The following is a 19,766-nucleotide window of genomic DNA, read 5'->3' as shown; positions in this document are numbered from 1 at the left end:
AACAAATTCTGCATTGTCCAGTTATGCAGAATTTCCCCAGGGCTGTGTCTAGACTGGCCAGTTTTTCCGGAAAATCAGCTGCTTTTCCAGAAAAACTTGCCAGCTGTCTACACTGGCTGCTTGAATTTCCGCAAAAGCACTGACTTCCTACTGTAACAAATCAGTGCTTCTTGCGGAAATACTATTCTGCTCCCGTTCAGGCAAAAGTCCCTTTTGCGCAAAAGCTTTTGCGCAAAAGGGCCAGTGTAGACAGCTGAGATTTGTTTTGTGCAAAAAAGCCCCAGTCGCGAAAATGGCCATCGGGGCTTTTTTGCGGAAAAGCGCGCCTAGATTGGCCATAGCCGCTTTTCCGCAAAAAGTGCTTTTGCGCAAAAGCATCCGTGCCAATCTAGACGCTCTGTTCTGAAATGCTTTTAACGGAAAACTTTTCCGTTAAAAGCATTTCCGGAAAATCATGCCAATCTAGACGCAGCCCAGGAGTAATGTGCTGAGCCAGGCTGTTTTCAGCAGATCTTGCCAGATAAGTATTTGTTCAGTTCATTGGCTGGCCCAGTAAATCAATACTGGTAGAATCAACCCCGAACACTGAGAAATTCTGGGAAATTGAACTAGTTTAGTTTGGGGCATTTTTCCAAACACTATATTCATAAAATGGCCAGAGGAGGGCCCTGCCACATAACTTTTAGTCCAGAAGCTAGGGCACTCATCCAGAGCATGGGTGATTCAGGTTTGATTCCCCACATTCCCTTTGGCAGGTGAGCGCTCTAATCACTGCGCTACGCCTTCATTCTCACACACTTTTCTTAACTCAGTAACTACCCATTGTCTTTCATAGTGGCAATTCATAGTCATTTGTAATGATAATTATTATTGGGAGCAAAAGAGTGTGAGGATGACCCTAGTCCATGTTAGGTCACACACAGGAGGCCCAAGATTAAGTTTGTGCCAATATTTAATTATTTACGGAACAAGAGCTATTGAAAGGCACCCACCACCTCAGAACAGCTTGTGGTCAGAGAACTCTTCTGTAATTCTCTAGAGAGAGTGGAGAATTGAACCTGTATCACCCACATGCTGGATGAGTACATCCCAAACCTGCCTTCACTTTCTTCTGGTACTTCTTTTCTTGCCGGTTTGTGAATTATGTCTAAATTCCTCTTCCACAAATTTTTGGTCCATATGGTAAATTCATCTAAAAGTCACAAATAGTTTTGAGTTGACCCGAACTGCACCTTTCACCACATGAATTATTTTCTTTAAAAATGTCACCCAGCTCTAATCATTGTGACCAGCTCACCAGAGGCAGCCCATACATATAAAAACCTAGACAAAACACTGTTTTATATACAATCAGTTGAAACTGTGGGATAGAACTGGAAACATCTTTGTTAACATTTTTAGGGACACATCGTCATCCTAGTCCCATCAAATGATTTTGCTGCATGTGTTTGTGGGTATGGCGGTGGTGGGAGGGACAGATTTGTTTGGAGCAGTTTTTCTGTGTGGCTAGGCTATATTTCCCATGCACTGTCTCATTTCATTCTGTCGTCTTGAACAGGGAAAGTCCCAGAGAAGCACATATGTCCTCCAAATACCAAAAGGCCCAAGCATCCTTTGCTATTGTTTAAAAAACCCTTCTTATCAGCTTTAAAATACTCAGTGGAAGTTCTTTGTAACTTAGAAGTGAGATTGCTCAACAGACATGTGGGAGTATGAGAAGCTTCGAAACAAAGCTGTGTCTCTTTAAATCAGAAGGTAACTTAGTAAAGAGGGGTGTGTTCTTGCTCTCAGCAACTTGCCAGCAAGTAGTATCTGTCTGAGACACAGCCAGGTGCCTGCCTAAGCCAAATGTTATAACCATCCACCTGTCTCCCAAACTGACATTTTCTGAAGGAAGCATCCGTCTCCCACTCAGATCACTGTGACATCCTGAACCGAGGAGGCAGAGCGCCATTCACTAAGAAACAACACAGGAAGAAGGGGATAGAGCAGCAGGTCTGAGTTAGCTGAAGACAACACAGGACAATGGGAATGTTCCTGTCTGGGGATCACAGGCTGCTCCTCGGGCTTTGGAACTCTCTGTGGCATAGGTTTCAGAGTGAAAAATCCTGGGACAGACGCCTGGATGAAATCAACTTGCTGCAGCAGAAAAGGTAAGTCCCAGCCTCGCAGCTCCCTCCTACTTTTCCTTCAGTCCCGTCTCTCTTATGTCATTCCTTCTGGGGCTCTTCCTGCAGCTGGTAAATGAAGAATGGGCTTTGAGTATTTGTCTATGTCCTGGCTCTCTCCCCTCTAGACAGGCAATCCTGTCATTTCACATTAACAAGACAACTATGCAAAACACTGTCACTAGAGCCCCAAGGGAAAAGCTGGTTGTAGTTTTCACCTGCTTAGGAGGCAAAAAACCTAATCTCCAGCCAGCAGAGAAGCACTTCTGTCTTTTCCTGTGTCCCTGTCTTTAGGGCAACCATGCCACTTGAGATACTTATCAGCAGACTTTAAATAAATCTTCCTCACACAGGTGTGCACTTCGAAGTGGGACCCCTACATTGGTCCAGTCAAAGGGGGAAAATGTTGATGGGGGTCCTGTCCTATTCTGTGTCTCATGAACAGTGCTCTGCCCTTTATCAGTGTGGCATGATGGTGCCTCGGAAGAGATGGGGCAGACTCACAACTAATGCTCACCTCCTAGTGAAATATGTTTGTGGCAAGGGGCACCATCACCTCTTGCCACTTTGGTCTCAGTCTCCAGAAATGCCTCTTCCTTCCCACAAGTACTCAGGAAGGAAAGGGCACTGCTCCTGGCCTGGGTCGGCCACAGAGCAATAAGGAGGTCTCTGCAGTGAGACATTAGGAGCAACCCATGTCCTGAGCATACAGCTTCCTGCTGCCTCATCCTCACAGACCTCCCTTTCCTAACTGGTCTGTGAAGGGCTGGCATCAAATTGTGTCCTTCAGGTTCACTTGGAGGGCTGAGTCCTAAGAATTGTGGCTTTCAGGGATGTATCCTAGTCCTCTCTCCCCTCTCGGAGTCATGGGGCTCTCACTTGACTTTAGATGTTCTTCAATCAGTGTCACTGTCAGCCTTCAGGAGTGGAGCGGCACTAGGGCTGCCCCCACAGCCGGTAACTGAGAGTGGGAGGTGCCTGGTGTGGGCCTGCTGTCCTCACAATTCAGAAGGGTCTTTCTGAGTGTGGTGGTGGTATGGCAGTGGGAGCAGAGAAAATTCTCCTCCCAGACAGAGCCCACGAACAAAGAACCTCCATAATTCTAAGCACAGTAGACAGAGAGGATTGTCCACATGCAAACCAATTAGGGAAGTCTGACTATTATGCCAGGGATTCTGGGACACAGATGTAAGCAACAGATTAGCTATTGTGGTGCTGATTTCCTGTGGTTGGACACATTTGACCTGAGGACTACATTGATTAGCCATCCAAGATGCCGTAGCAAATCTTATGACATGCTTAATTCAATTATACCTATTTCTTCTACAAAGCTTTTTATCAGTACATCTCAAGGTGCTTTACAGAGATGGTCATTATTCCTATTTTACAGATGGGGAAGCAAGCGCAGCGACAGGAAATGATTTGCCCAATGTCACCCAGAAGGCCAGGGACAAAGACTGGCCTAGAACCCAAGTCACTGCAATCCCAGTGCTGCGTGCTACTGGCCTACCCTGCACTGTTATAGCAGGTTCCATCTGAGGATGGCTAAGCGCTTCTCAAATGTTAACGAATTAATCCTTGGATAAACATCATTATCTATATTTTGCAGATAGGGAAGCTAAAGCACAGAGAGGTTAAAGCCCAAATACTCAAAGGCTCCTATTTCCACTGATTTCAATGGTAGTTAGGTGCCTAAATGCCTTTGAGAAGTTGGACTAAGTCACTTGCACAGTGACAGAGCCAAGAGAGCACCTGGAAATCTTGCTTCTGACTCCCCTGTTTTAACCACTGGACCAGAGATGGGACAACTCAGGCATGGGGGCCAGATGCAGCCCTCGGCTTGCCTGGAACTGGCCCCCAAGGCTCAGTGCTCCCCCGCCTCCAGCATTGGGGGCCTGCTTTGGCTCTCCAGCCTTCCCACTGCCCCTCACAGGGGTGGAGTACACAAAATCTATTAGTCTGGACCTCCCTAGACTCTGGTGTGGGAGGGGAAGTGGGAAGTGTCTTTCTCCTCCTCTGTTGGGGGCCACTTCTCACTTGTGTGATGTCCCTGACTGATTTTTCTGTGGGCCAGCAATCCCTGACCCAAAAAAGGTTCCCCACCCCTGCACTAAACAATGTACTTTATTGCTGATTTAATGTATTGTTAAATGAGTATAATTGTGCAATGGTGGCCAAAACCAGCAAAAATGGTTGTTAGGAAAGGGAATGAATGTCTCTAAAATTATTGCATTGCTGTTATAGAAATCAATGGGCACCATCTGTTGTAATGATGCATTCAATATCAAAAAGGAGATTACAGAAAATGAAGGGGCTTGGAGGTAGATGACAAAATGATTTCAAGTCATAAAGAGACTGATAGTGAGGAGAGACTAAAAAGACTGAAATTGTCTAGTGTAACGATGAGCGGTATAAGAGGAGACCTGAAAGGGGTTTACAACACAGTGAATGGGATAGAGAAGGTAAAATGAATATTTCTGTTTACCTCTTCTCATAGTACAAGACAAAGAGATGTTCAATACAATAGAAAAGCAATACATTTAAAACTAATTAAAGGAAGTAGTTTGTTAAGCAATGCAAAATTAACTTGTGGAACTTGTTGTCAGTAGGTGTGACTAAGGTCTGGAATGTGGCATGATCCAAAAAAGGATTAGATGCATCCATGAGAATGAAAACAAGAGTTATAAATAATATGCAAAAGATACAAATCCTCATGCTTTACAAGATAAGATAGTCAGTAAGGTCCAGATCATCCAATGAGTTTTGACACCTAAGCTCATTAACTAATTTTGATGATCTGGGCATAGTTGCCTGCGATTCAGAAGAAACCTGTCCTTAGGACATGCTCTTACTGAATGGGTCTCTTCCACCTTCCTCTGACACGTGGTATTGGCCACAACCAATGACAGAATACTGGACTAGACGTACCACTGTTGTGATCCAGTATGGCAATGCCTAGGTTACCGAATCCTATCTACAGTAACGTGATAGATGAACAGCCACATGCCTGCTGTGGGATGTATATACCTCACGTTGACCTAGGGCAGTGGTCCCCAACCTGTGGAGGTTGCCGGGCGCCAGGGGGCTTGGCTGTTCGCCCGCCGGGCACCAGGGGATGGGTGCGGGGCCCCCCCATAGCCGCGTGCCCCCCCCATAGCCACGCGCCTGGGGCCGGCGCCCCCCACCCCTCCTCCAAGCGCCGCGCGCCCGGGGCCGGCGTTCCCCCCCCCCCCCGCCTCCAAGCGCCACGTGCCCGGGGCCGGCGCCCCCCCCCCAAGCGCCGCGCCCCCGGGGCCGGCGCCCCCTCCCCGCCCCCAAGTGCCCAGCACTCACCATGCGTCTGGAGCTGGCTCCAGCACTGTGCATGCGCCACGTGCCCAGGGCCAGCCCAGCCCCGAGCACGTGGTGGGCGCACACGAATGCCCCCGCGGGCGCCATGGCGCCCGTGGGCACCGTGTTGGGGACCACGGACCTAGGGGAATTGGCATTTCATGTAGAACAGGCTGGTGCATTCTTCTGGATGATTGCATAGATTGGCGATTGTGGAATAGCACACTCTGGCATCCTGCCATGTTGCTGGCCTGTCAACATAGCAATGATGATTGTGAACCTCTCAGACATGATTGATGCTTACGAGTTGTGTTTTAAGACTTCTTTATCTTTATCTCAGGTTTTATTGTATAACTCAAACAGCCCATAGCCATTTTATTTTTATGAGCTAAATTCTAACCTCATTGACACTATCCAACCTCAGTGAGGTTGTATGAGTGTAAATAAGGCTAGAATTTGGCTCTGTGGCCTAAAGCCACTTCATCAGAATAAGAGCAGGGATGAATTAGATGCTGTTTTTCAGAGGAATTCACCACTCCCGGCTCCCACTAACTTCAAATGGTGTTGACAAGGTTCAGTACTTTGGCAAGTCATCAGGCACTGTGGGCTTATCTGGTGCCATCTCACCAGCACTGCTCTGGAAGAGGCCCGTGCCCTATACTGATGTTAGCCTGGGGCCTTTCAAGAAGAACATCATTATGCAGGGCTACATCTAGACTGGCATGATTTTCTGCAAATGCTTTTAATGGAAAAGTTTTCCATTAAAAGCATTTGCGAAAAAGCGCATCTAGATTGGCATGGATGTTTTTCCGCAAAAGCACTTTTTGCGGAAAAGCGTCCGTGCCAATCTAGATGTGCTTTTCCACAAAAAAGTTCCGATCGCCATTTTCACGATCAGGGCTTTTTTGCGCAAAACAAATCTGAGCAGTCTACAGTGGCCCTTTTGCGCTAAAGCTTTTGCACAAAAGGACTTTTGCCCGAACGGGAGCAGCATATTTTTTACATGAGATCGTCAGTGTTCTTGCGGAAATTCAAGCGGCCAGTGTAAACAGCTGGCAAGTTTTTCCGCAAAAGTGGCTGCTTTTGCGGAAAAACTTGCTAGTCTAGACACAGCCCAGGTGTATACAAGACCCTGTCTGTTGGTGGCAAAGATCTATTTTAAAAAAAATCATAGACATTAGATTTGAAAATATCATAATCTTACAGTCCATCAACCTGCCAGTGCTGGAGTGTTCTCAATAGTACACTTCTCAAAGCATTCAGCACATCTGATGATTAATACTGAGATTTATTAGGCTGTTGAATTTATTAGGCAGTCTTCTGATTGGAGTGGTAGAAGGCCTTTCTCTTGAGTCCTTTTAAATTGGAATGTATTATATGCTGCCATCCAGTTGTAATGTATTATAAAGGGTAGTCCTGAACTAGTCTGGTGAGGAAAGAACAAGATGTACCTCAGTGGGAATTAGAGAATGGACTGTTAGTGCTATTTTTGTAATGTTCCTTTTTATACTTTTTCCTCCTGGAAATTATTTTCAAACGGGATGCATATGAAGTAATAAATGAAGGTCACACTGGTGTTAAGTTAGGTATGCATCTACTCTGAGGAATGTACTGATTTCTAACCGAGCCCAAGTTGCATGATATCTGCTAATGATGAGTAAGTAGCTAAAGTTCAATTTTTTTAGGAGGAGCTCCCCAAAGTTTGAATGTTTGGCTTAGCTTTCTTGGAGTTGCAATTCTGACTGGAAAATGTCAGGTGAGAACAACCTTACCTTCAAGAATTCAAGAGAGGCAGTGATGCCTAGTACTTAGTGCAGGAATTGACACTCAGGAGTCCTGCATCCTTTTTTCCCCATTCTTTCACTGTCTGTGAAAATTTCAGCTCACCTTTGCATCTGTGTCTCAGTTTCCCCATCTGTATAGTGACAGTAATAGCAACCCCATTATTGTAAAGTGCTTGTAATCCCCAGGAATGTCAGCATGTCACTTCCCTCTTATTGTTAGATAGTTAACAGTTTGTTTTCGGTTGGTGTGACAGTGGGGATTGTATTCACTCTGTTCACTTGTCATTGTGTATGTGATTCCTACTGTCCTGTGCGGCTCTGTTGTAACTGTGTGTGTGCCTCAGTTTCCCTGGGCACTGCACCCATAGCAAGCTGGGGATGGGAGTTTTGGGTATAACTCTGAGTCCCAGCTTGGCACATACACAACAATAGCTCAGGCTCTCTTGTAACCTGAGCTTAGGTGGGGTGGGGTATGTGCAACCAGATAACACCTTTTAGCCTGGAAGCTGGACAAAGGAGGAGGCAGGGCTGCCTGGAGGGCAGGGACCCCTTGTGGAGTGTGTGAGGGAGCCTCAGCTACCTTAGGATGCAGGGAAGGGGCCCAGGGCCCTAGCTCTGGGCCCCCCACTCCCAAAAATGGATTGTATTGACTGCTCCTGGTACCTTCAATTTAACTTTGTTTTCTAAACTGAGTTAGTGCTTACTGTCAAATCTCCTGAATCTGTGTATGTGCACAGTAGATAGCACTTGTCATCCAAAGATCTCAACGCAATTTACAAACACTAGCAAAGTACATTTTGCAACAATTATTTCCATTTTACAATATAGAAATAGAGCCATGGTGAGGCTAAGGCCTACATTTTCATACATGTTTGCTAACTTTGGCAGCCTGAGTAGCAATTAAGGGTCAGATTTTAATACATGTCTGATAATTATCCAACCTTCAAAAGAAAGACAGGTGGCAGCGGAATGGTCTGCTGAAATGGGGACAATATTGGACATGCACTACACAAGGAGGGGCACAGTCAGTGATTCATGGATTACAAAACCAAAAAGGAATCTAGATTATGATTGTCTAATCTGATTTTGGCTATGTCTAGACTACCCCTCTCGCACAAGAAAATATGTAAGTGAGGTGAAGTGGTGAATATTGCTGTGTCTCATTTGCATGCGTAACAAGCCACCATTTTTGCGCAAAAAACCCCTCTTGCTCAAGAGCTGTTCTGATGCTTTTTTTCCAGGAAGAACAGCTCTTGCACAAGAAGGGGGTTTTGTGCAAAAATGGCAGCTCATTAAGTATGCAAATGAGACATGGCGATATTCACCTCCTCGCCTCATTTGCATATTTACTTGCACAAGAGGGGGCAGTCTAGAAGTAGCCCTCCTGTCTAACGCGGACTATAAAACTGCCCCCAAATAATTCCTAGAGCAGAACTTTAGAAGAAAACATTTAGAAGTTGATTTAAAAGTTGAAAGTGAAGATTCTAATAGTTACTCTTGCTTTTAATAAATTACACTTTATTTCCAGTCTGAATGTTTAAATTTCAACTGCCAAACACTGGATCATGTTATTCCTTTCTCTGCTTGACTGAAGAGCCCATTATAAATATTTGTCCCCATATAGATCTGTAGCCTGCAATCAAGTCGTCTCTTAAATTTGTTTGTGAAGCTAAATCATGTGAGCTCTTTTGAGTGTTATAAGGCAGGTTTTTCCATCCCTTATTCATTGTTGTGACTTATGTTTGAGCCCTCTGTAATTTATCTGCATCCATCTTGATCTATAGGTACCAGAACTGGACACAACATTCCAGCAGCCAATGTACCAGTGCCAAATATAGAGATAACTATTACCCTACTCAAGATTCCCCTTTAAATGCAACCCAGGATCACATTATCTCTTTTGGCCATGGCATCACACCAGGAGCTCATATTCAACTGATTATCTACCCCATTCCCCAAATCTTTTTCATAGTCCCTGCTTCCCAGCAGAGTCCCTGGTTCTGCAATTATGGCCTACATTTCTTTGTTCCTAGGGGTATACATTTAGATTTATTGGTATTAAAACACATACTGGTTGTATGCCTCTAGTTTACCAAGTGATCCAGATTGCTGTGAATCACTGGCTTGTCCTTGTTCATTATTTACCGCTACAATAAATTTTGCACTTAACAAAAATTTGAGATGGTTTTATGTTTTCTTTGTGAGCATAGATAAAATGTTAAATGACATTGGGCCAAAACCAATCCCTATGGGACTCCCTTGGAAACATACCCACTTGATGACAATTAGCAGTTTGCACTTAGCTTTTCATGCGTTTAATGAGTGCCATGTTAATTTTATAAAATTATAGTTTTTTAAATCAGAATGTCAAAGTATCAAGTTAAATGCCTTAAAGAAACCTAATTAAATTAAATCAATATTATCTCTTTCAACAAAACCTGTAATCTTATAAAAGAAATTAAGTTAGACTCTGTTTTCCAAAATCCCATATTTACTGCTGATTCAAAAAGGCCTGGGGCTTGCAGCCACCACTGCCACTACTAGGGTTGCCAGGTGTCCGGTATTGACTTGGACAGTCTGGTATTCTCACTTCCTATCCGGTAAAAAAAATACTGGACACCTAAAATGTCTGGTATTTTCTGATTTTTTTGTCTGCTAGGAGGTGAAAATACCAGACACCTGGCAACCCTACACACACTCAGCAACTAGGCCCAGCCCCCGCCTCTCCTCCCGGGTTCCCGGACCCACTGCTTACCTGGTTCTGCAGGGAAGCTGCCTTCTGGCTCAGATCAAGAAAACAAGATGGCCACCAGCAAAAATCCCAAAGACTTTTCTTAAAGGGGCCATGCTGTTTAATGCTGTTTTATTAATAACTCTCAGGGTCCTTTGGGGAGGGATGGGGGGTTCAGTATTTTTGGTTAAACCATCTGGAAACCCTAGCCACTACTGCTACTGTGGCAGTAGCCTGAGCCCCGCACACCATGCTCTGGGCATCCTTAAGGACTAGCGTAGGAGGGAGCATGGTGTGACCTTGGTGGGGCTGATGGCTGGCTACCCCAGCTTTATTCCTTTCATCCAAAGCCCCACCCCTTCTAGGAGCATGGAGCCACTTTTCCACCTTGTCCAGGGGCCTGGTGGCTCTGTCTACCCCTCTGATTACAGTAGAACTTCAGAGTTATGAACACCAAAGTTATAAACAGACTGGTCAACCACACATCACATTTGGAACCAGGAGTAAGCTATCAGGGAACACAGGCCCAAAAAAACAAAACATAAAAATACACAAAAAACAAAAGTACAGTACTGTGTTAAATGTAAACTGCTAAAAAAAGGTGAAAGTTTAATATTTGACAAGGTAAGCAAACGGTTTCTGTGATTGTTTCATTTTAATTAAGTTGATGAACAAATGTTTTCTTTCAGTCTTCTGGAACTTGCCCAGTGTTCTGAGACTTATAGAAAATCTACATTAGTAGCCAGTGAGCTCCTCAGCCAGATCTTTTAAAACTGTTGGATGCCAATTATCTGGACCAGCTGATTGTAAAATGTCTAACATTAGCAGCATCTATGTAACATCTTCCACAGTTACCAGTGGAATGGAAAGAGTTATCACCATATAATAAAATTGTCATCTGTACTTCCCCAAATACAGAATAGAAATATTTATTGAACACTTCAGCCTTTTTAGCATTAGTATAGCTAATTCTGCTATTTCTAGTTAGTAATGGACTAGTACCAGTGCCATGATTGTTTTTGTTTCTAACATTTTTTTAAAAAGTCCTTTTTGTCCTTACTGCTTTTGTACATAAATTTTCTGTGAGATGCTTTGCTTCCCTTATCAATTTTCTACAATATCTAACATCTGATTTATATTCATTACTATCATCTTCCCCTTTCTTCAGTTTGTTATGTATTATTTTTATAGCAGCCTTCACACCCTTCTAAACAAGATTGCTTTTTAATCAGCAATCCCACCTTACTAGTGGGATTGTGGCTTTTGAGCATCTAATAAGGTGATTACTTCCCATTATCATTACATTTTTCTGATTTAATTCTTCCTCCCAAATGATTTAGCTCATACAGTATTTGTTTTCAGCTTTGTGGAAGTGGCCCTATTAAAATACTGAGTGTATATATATTACTAGTCAGGACTTATTCTGTTTGCACATTACCAGCTGTGTCTAGACTGGCCAGTTTTTCCAGAAAATCAGCCGCTTTTAAAAAAAAATTGCCAGCTGTCTACACTGGCCGCTTGAATTTCCGCAAAAGCACTGACTTCCTACTGTAAGAAATCAGTGCTTTTTGCGGAAATACTATGCTGCTCCCGTTCGGGCAAAAGTCCCTTTTGCACAAAACTTTTGCGCATAAGGGCCAGTGTAGACAGCTGAGATTTGTTTTGCGCCAAAGTGCATCTAGATTTTGTAGAAAAGCGACCGTGGCCAAAGTGCTTTTGTGGAAAAGTGTCCGTGCCAATCTAGACGCTCTTTTCCAAAAATGCTTTCAACGGAAAACTTTTCCATTAAAAGCATTTCCAGAAAGTCATGCCAGTCTAGACATAGCCCTTAGGTATAAACACCATAGGGTACGTCTACACGAGCTCGTTAGTTCGAGCTAGGCAGGGTAATGAGGGCAAGCGGAGGTGGAAATGAAGCCCAGGATTTAAATATTCCGGGTTTCATTTGCATGTTCCCGGACACCGCCATTTTTAAATTCCCCCTTTGTCTGAACTCTGTGACCCAGCTACACATGGCACGGAGTAGGGAGTTTGAATTAAAGATCCTAATTCGAACTACCGTTACTCCTTGTGGAATGATATTTAAATCCCAGGCTTCATTTGCAACTCCACTTGCCCTCATTACCCTACCTAGCTCCAACTAACGAGCTAGTGTAGACGTACCCTTAGATAGTAACAAGATTTCCAGCAAGGATATGTAAGAGTTCAGAGCAATGGGCTAACCCAGGAGTGCTGAATCTTAAATTCTGTTTCCAGCCCTGCCAGTGAATTAGTTAATAACCTTGGCCAGGCCACTTAATCTCTCTGATTCGTTTCCCTCTCAGTAAAATGGAGATACTACTACTCAGAGTGTTGTGACACCCAGTTTGACTCTAGAAATTTCCAGGGACACCCAGTTTGACTCTAGAAATTTCCAGAAGATCCTTGGATGTAGAGTGCTGTATAAAGATGAAATATTACTTTTATGACTTTTTGCTCATAGTCCCTCCTTTAGTATGGTGTTATAAAAATACCTAAATTATTTTACTACATCATTCAGCAAGAGACTTTTCAAACCACCAGGTTTACATTCAAATCTGAATCTAAAAATTTGACGCTTGGGGGAGAATTTGCATAATGGACTGGTCAGATCAGTGGAGGATTTAGAATTAGTGGGGACTTGTGCTCTGCTTCCTTTTTGCTCTTCACCCTGGGGACCCAGTCAAGAAAAAGAACATTCTCTTATCACCTCTTCCATCCCCATTTTTCATTATTTTTTCCTTCCTCCTATATCATAATAGGAAGTACATTAAAAAACCTTCATTGTTTCCGTAGGTTTTTTTACCCTCCATTGGCCACTTAAAAACAGTTTAGGGTCTTGGTAGACTACTAAATGATCTTTCCAAATGGTTGTACTAACTATTGTAAAGTGTTTTGGATTAGAGTCCTTTTTAATAAGAAAAACTTAATAGCCTTTCTTCAATCCACCTGAATGGAGTTCTTGGACCACAATTTGAGAACTTTGGATCTAGAAAACAGCTTGGCTATGTTGTCTACTCTGGCAGGTTCTTGCACAAAAACCTACAGAGTCCACACTGCCCGCCCACTCTTGTGCAAGAAAATTAACAGTAGGGCATCGGAAGACAGGGCTTCTTGAGCAAGAGCTACAGTCGTTTCTAACAAGTATAAGCCCTCTTGCACAAGAGGGCAGTGTGGATGCACAGCAGGGGCTCCTCACACAAAAAAGCCTTATGGCTAAAATGGCCATCAGAGCTTTCTTGTGCAAGAGAATGTCCACACTGCCATGGATGGTCTTTCGCAAAAGCACATGGCAGTGTGGATGTGTTCTTGCACAAGAGTTCTTGCACAAGAACCCTTGTGCAAGATGTTCTTGTGCAAGAACCGGCCAGTGTAGACACAGACCTTGTATTTGCATGCACTCATGTGAATAATGTGTAAAAATTAAAAAAAGGATGATGTGCATCAATTAGAACAACATGTATGAGAATTGTCTTTGAACGAATAAGCAATTGTTCAAAATCACAATCTCTGATCTCACTGGCCAATTGCAGGCTCTCAGCTGGTCCCTTGCCTCAGGAGCAACCTGCATTCTGGTTACTGACTACTTACACGTCACCAGCCAGTGGGGAATAATCAGCTGCCTATGTCCCTAGGCCACCTCCCTCATAGCCCTAGCACCTCCTTATCCCTTCCAGCAAGGCCCACAGTCTAGCAATGGTCAGCCACGGGCCCCGTTAGCCCAGCTTACCTCCTCAGCACTGGTCTAACTAGGTACTTCTGTGGCAGTCCACCCTTCCCCCTTGAATAGCAGAAGAGAATAATCTCTGCTCAGCAGCCCCTTATAACTGGGCTGCTTCCACAAGCCTTCCCCTGATTGGCTCCTAATGAGCGCTCTTCTCATTGGCTAGGATTTCTGTGCAGCCTCTGGAAGGCTTCTTTTCCCCTCATTACCTTGTGTGGGGTAATTATTCCACTGCACCACCCCTCACAGCTCACTCCCGCTGCCCCTTCTGCTGTTTTGGGCTCATCCCCACAGCCCCTCATAGTCCACTCTGCCCCTCCCTTCTGAGGGCCCAGTGGACATTGCCCTGACCCAGGATTATATAGGAGGCAGCTTGAAAGCGAGCCCTTGGGCATCTGTGCTCCTTGGTGCAACAGGAGTAAAATTTCCACTGCCGCCACTTTTGAAATGCCAGAAGCAAGGAGAGGGTGACGGTCACTGCCCTGTGCAAGCACTGATTCACTGACCAAGAGGAACCAGGCATCACCTGGGCTGGGAAAAGCCAGAGTTAAGCACAAAAAGGGGCAGCCCCAGCCCAAGCTGAACTACTCCAGGCTCCTGCCCGAGCCGGCCTCTCCCTGGCTGGCTCTTCTTTCTGGGGTCCTGAAACATCTCTAGCTGACCCTTCACTTTCTGTGTGAGGAAAAGTCCATTAAGTCAAGTTCAGACAGGGCAGGCATGTTCTAGTGTCTATGAGCTAAATGTTCCTTAATGGGCCATTCAACTTCATTATCAACTTGTTCCTTGCCCTCATGTGCACACTAAATACCTTGTGGGCATTACCACAAGAACAACCATTAGGACATACAGCACAAAGCCGGGAAATGAGGCATTTGTTTTCATTGCTTTTCCGCCCTGCCACTGGGGGCTGAGTGTAACAGCACTGTTTGTTTCATGGTAAATCCACCCCTGGTTCAGATTCAGCCCATTTCTATTTATAATGGATGAACTCAAAGGTGCAGAAGCCTTATAGGCTATTTGGTCCATTCAGTTTGCTGCCCCCCTCGCAGTTTCCTCAGAGCTAATACAAGGTAGTGTTCCCAAGGCTTTGCCTAGACTAGAGAGAAAAGATGGTTTAGTGCAGTGGTCCCCAACCTTTTGGGGCTGCCAGGCGCATGGGGGCAGGGCCACTCACGCGCCGGGCACCCGGGGGCGGGGCCGCATGGACACCCAGGGGTAGAGCCACCCATACGCCGCGTGCCCGGTGCCAGCGCCACCCATGCGCTGCACTCCCGGGGCTGGTGCTGCTCCTGTGCCATACACCCAGGGGTGGGGCTTCCTATATGCCATGCGCTTGGGGCTGGAACAGCCCATGCCCTGCATGCCCAGGGCTGGTGCCGCTCCTGTGTCGCATGCCTAGGAGCTGCCGCTCCTGTGTCGCATGCCCAGTGTGTCTGGGGCCGGCGCCGCTCCTGTGCCGCGTGCCCAGGAGCGGCAACACCCATACGCCACGTGCCTGGGGCCGGCACAGCCCATGCGCCGCGCACACAGGGATGGGGCTGCCCATGTGCTGTGCACCCAGGGCCAGTGCCACGCCTCTGCTGCACGCCCAAGGGCCAGCACCACCTATATGACGCGCACCTGGGGCTGGCACAGCCCTTGTGCCGTGCACCTGGGGGAGGGGCTGCCCATACGCTGCGCACCCAGGGGCCAGCACTGCCCATGCGCCACGTGCCCGGGGGTGGGGCTGGCCCTGATCACTTGGTGGGTGCACAGAAATGGTCTGGTGGGCGCCATGGCACCCGCGGGCACCACGTTGGGGACCACTGGTTTAGTGGTTATGGTGCTAGTTCAGTCCTCGCAAGCCTCAGATTCAATCCCCTTGCCCAACCAGGCCTCTTGTAAGACCCTAGGCCTGTCTTCTCCGTGCCTGAGTTCCTCCTCAGGGCAGAGGTATGAGGAGACAGTGGTAATGGGGGCCATGTAAGTATCTCACATAAATAACGGTAGGTTGTCTCAAGTAATGGGACATCCACCATTCATTCCCCTGGACGTGCTACTATGAGATTAAATAGCCCCTGGTTTAAAACTCTTTTTCTGATCTCTTCTAGAAATTTTCAAGTAACTCCAAATCCTGCAAAGGTTGGTTGGGGTATGCTGACTTTTTGGATTGCTGGTAAAAATCACAAAGGACACTTGAAGCAGGTGGTTTTCATATCAGCAGGGCTGTGTCTAGACTGCATCCCTTTTCCGTAAAATGGATGCAAATTAGACACATCGCAATTGCAAATGAAGCGGGGATTTAAATCCCCCCCCGCTTCATTTGCATAAAAATGGCTGCCGCTTTTTTCCGGCTCAGAGCTTTGCTGGAAAAAAGCGTCAGTCTAGACGCGGATCTTTTGGGAAATAAAGCCTTTTCCGAAAGATCCCTTATTCCTTATTTTAAGAGGAATAAGGGATCTTTTGGAAAAGGCTTTATTTTCCAAAAGATCCGCGTCTAGACTGGCGATTGTTTCCAGCAAAGCTCCGACGCGGAAAAAAACGGCAGCCATTTTTATGCAAATGAAGCGGGGGGGGTTAAATCCCCGCTTCATTTGCAATTGCGATGTGTCTACTTTGCATCCCTTTTATGGAAAAGGGATGCAGTCTGGACACAGCCGAGATGTGTGAAGAGGTTAGTGGGATGGAATTTGGCACTGTCATCTTTTTGCTTATGCTGTGTTACCAGCTTTTGTGACGTTAGTGTGCATTTCACAATATTTGGTGTTTTTCAAGTCCCAGCTGCTGGAGTCGTACGGATACATTAAGAATCTCAGCTTTCATTTAGAAACAAAAGAAAAATTTGGAAATGGGAACTGAGTGCATTCTAACAGTTCAAAAAGCAGAAAGTAAATAAAAGTGTGTATTATTTTAAAGCCAATCTCATTTTTCAGCCATACTATTGATTTCTGAATGACTGAGGCTGGTAACTGCTTATGGCTCCATTCTGCAGGTGAGGACATTGAAAAAGCAACATGAGGACACTGGCAGGTGTATTGTGCATTCTACTTTGTTATTCAGGAGTCAGTAAGGTGAAGTCTACATGGAGAAATGATCAGAATAGCTATTGCAGAATAAGCTATTTGAATTTTGCAGTTGCTAATCTAGTCAGTTGCCCATTAGACAAGCCTTATGTTTTGTGGGAGTATTGTACTCTGGTATCCTTGGTGGTGTGCCAACTGAATTACAAGAGCACATTCAGAATGAACTGCAGCAAGTCAGTTGAAAGGTGTTAGCATAGCAAGAAGTGGCTTGTGGTGGCCAGACACATTAATGCTGAAATGAATGTAGGGAGTTCTTAGCTTGTGCAGGATATGCCTGCACCCGAATGCTTGGTTTACTGTTAGATAGATCTTGGCAGAGAATCCAGATGGACTTTGCAGAACCATTTCACAAAGAAGTGTTCCTTGTTGTAAATTATGGCTTTGCTTTGCTGCTCTATGCAGTCATTCGGATTATGAAATTAGCTAGTGCTCTTGCTTCTGTACAAGCCTTCAGGGAATTCTTTCTTCATTGGGCACTAACAGAACAGTTATAGTGATCTGCTTTTCCTGCAGCAGAAATTTGGGAGAAAAAATCTCTAAACTACCATGAACGCAGCATATCTGTTCCACACTCCATTGTGGGTTATCCCAAAACTTGCATCTTTTTAACCTAATGACTTCTGAAGATTAAGCTCAACAATACCCTCTGCAACACAGATTTCAGTCTTACTTTTTTTTAATCATATGGTCCTTCTGCCTGGGGCTGTGACCCCCAGGAGGCTCACAAATAGGCATCAGTAGATTGTGAATACTTGTCTTGCTCATATTGCTAAATAAAAGGGGATCCCATCTGGTTCCCATCTAGGTTGGATGGAAAAAGTGGGATCCTAGAATGTGCTCACTGTGCTACTTTTCAGTGTGGTGGTGTAACAGCAATGCAAAGATTGACTTGGTCAAAGTGGCCTGGCCAGGAACTTCCTGGTCTAGGAGAAGCTAAGTTGGTGGCACATAAGGCCCAGGTTAGCTTTTTGACTAGGTTTTAGGGCTCAGTGGCTCAGCTCTAGAATGCTCTAATACAGAAGTAAACAGAGGCTGCTGGATTCCAGTTTCAAGCTACAAAGATCAGTTTAGGCATGATACTTTTCCCAAGAAAATATTTGAACAGCAACAGCAGAAAGGTTGCAGCCATTTTTGCTTTTACTGGCTCCCCATGGCTAGTCAGAGGAATGTAAAAGAGTGATAATAGCAAGGAAACATGGAGCACAATACCTGGGCTCTTTCTTGCTGCCATGGCTAGGTGAGGTATAGGGTTGCCAGATGGCTGAAACAAAAATACTGAACCACCCCCCCTCCCCAAAAAAACCCCACCGGGAAAACATTTTGTTGAAGGGGAAAAAAAAGAGGGGTGGGAACCAAAGTTGTTGAGTTAAAAAAAAAAAGGCTCCAAGAACCTGCTAGGGATTACCAGGTAGTCATTAAAAAAAAAACACACACACAAAAACGGACATGCTTCATGGGGGGGAGGGACCGGCTGGGAGGGGGCGGGGCTGGCCGAGAGTAAGGGGGGGCAGGAAGCACAGCTGGGGGGGGTTCAGCGGCGCTGGCCGGGGAGATCAGGAAGAGGAACCGGCCGGCGGGAAGCAGAGCTGGGGGCGGTGCAGGAGGCTGACCGGGGAAGATCAGGAGGGGAAGTGGGAGAGAACCGACCAGCCGGGAAGGGGGGGGGGGAGCAAATCGGCCGGTGGGAAGCGGGACTGACCTGGGCACTTGCTGCCTGTCCTGCGCAGGCTCCTGGCGACGCAAGAGCGAGGAGGAAGCTTCCACCCCTCCTCACACTCAACCGACTGAGGGCTGAAGGTGCAATCGCGGCCCCACCTCCCAGCTGGGACTCCCAGCCGCTCTCCCCACCCCCGCCAGGCTTCGGTCCAGTGCACAGCCAGAAAAATCAGAAAATACCGGACATTGCACATGTCTGGTATTTTCTGATTTTTTTTTACTGGCCAAAGCGTGCAAATACCGGACTGTCCGGTCCAATACCAGACTCCTGGCAACCCTAGCACTGAGGACTGGGAGGAGAGGGTAGAAGCAGCCTTTCCCCGCATATATCACAATAGCAGGGGTGTCCCTGGGAAAAAAGAGTTGCAAAGAACACAGTAGTGGCACTTATATGTTGTTTTAAATCTGGGATCCTAAAGTGCTTTACATGGCACATAATTATTCCCATTTGGTAAAGGGAAACACAAAGCCATTAGAGCTTGCCACAAAAACCCAGGTTTCCAGAATTAGTCCAGTGCCCTTCTCCCTGCATTATGGTGCCAAAACTCCGGGGCAGAGACTGAGGGCCAAAAGGGCAATGTGAGACTCCTCAATTGGCCCAGCAGGTGTTTGATGTGGCTGCTCTGGCCCATTCCAGGGTATTTGATAATCTGCTAACCTCTTTGAGCAGCACTCTAATGGCAGAGTGGCATATGCATGAAACCCAACACAAATGAACTTGGGGCCCTGGCAAAGATGCTGTATTGTGGGGGTGGTGTCAATGGTGAGGAACAAAACAACAAACACCCACCCCTCTGCTGCTTTATCATGCTGGGATCACTTTGTTATGATTCTGAGTCATGCATAGCTATAAAAATGAAAGGGGGGGAACTGCTCCAAAAGAAATGTTAAACTGAGCTCTTTCACCCAGGACTTTTCAAACAACAGAACAACCACAGAGTTCAGAAGAGCCAGTTCTGATGAAAACTCATGAACCTGTTTCAAAGCGATGCATGCATTTTTCAGTACAATTGCTAATACTGATTCTGGGAGTTGGGCATACGGTCTGAAAGCAAGCAAGCAGGGTTGTTTTCTAGACAGTGCAGTTTAGTTCAAATAGCACAGGGTAGGGAATTCCTTAATTCTAATCCCAGTTTTGCAACTGATTCAATCACTGTGTGACCTTGGGTGTGTCAGGCCACTATATGTGGTGGTATTATACTTCTTTCAAACCCAAATGCCTCAGTTTCCCCC

At 45.7% G+C, this 19,766-nt stretch overlaps 1 protein-coding gene and 1 long non-coding RNA gene across 4 annotated transcripts in view; one reads left to right on the top strand and one right to left on the bottom strand.

The window, feature by feature from the left end:
* LOC142819037 (uncharacterized) overlaps positions 1-15,964 on the bottom strand; it is a 43,371-nt gene extending 27,407 nt beyond the window's left edge. The window contains exon 1 of the long non-coding RNA XR_012896727.1: positions 13,762-15,964. This is a non-coding gene — a long non-coding RNA (uncharacterized LOC142819037). The remainder of the gene's footprint in view (positions 1-13,761) is intronic.
* LOC102448373 (transient receptor potential cation channel subfamily V member 6-like) overlaps positions 1,592-19,766 on the top strand; it is a 98,093-nt gene continuing 79,918 nt past the window's right edge. The window contains exon 1 of one of the 3 annotated variants that reach the window (XM_075903100.1): positions 1,592-2,153. In XM_075903100.1, the coding sequence (XP_075759215.1) occupies positions 2,026-2,153 (128 nt within the window). In that variant the 5' untranslated portion in view covers positions 1,592-2,025. The remainder of the gene's footprint in view (positions 2,154-19,766) is intronic. The other 2 variants (XM_075903092.1, XM_075903066.1) reach the window with 2 other exon arrangements.

Source organism: Pelodiscus sinensis, chromosome 1, assembly GCF_049634645.1.
Source record: "Pelodiscus sinensis isolate JC-2024 chromosome 1, ASM4963464v1, whole genome shotgun sequence".
NCBI classification, from domain to species: domain Eukaryota; kingdom Metazoa; phylum Chordata; order Testudines; family Trionychidae; genus Pelodiscus; species Pelodiscus sinensis.
The sequence above is the reverse complement of the archived record's forward strand: the minus strand, read 5'-3'. Positions and strand labels throughout refer to the sequence as shown.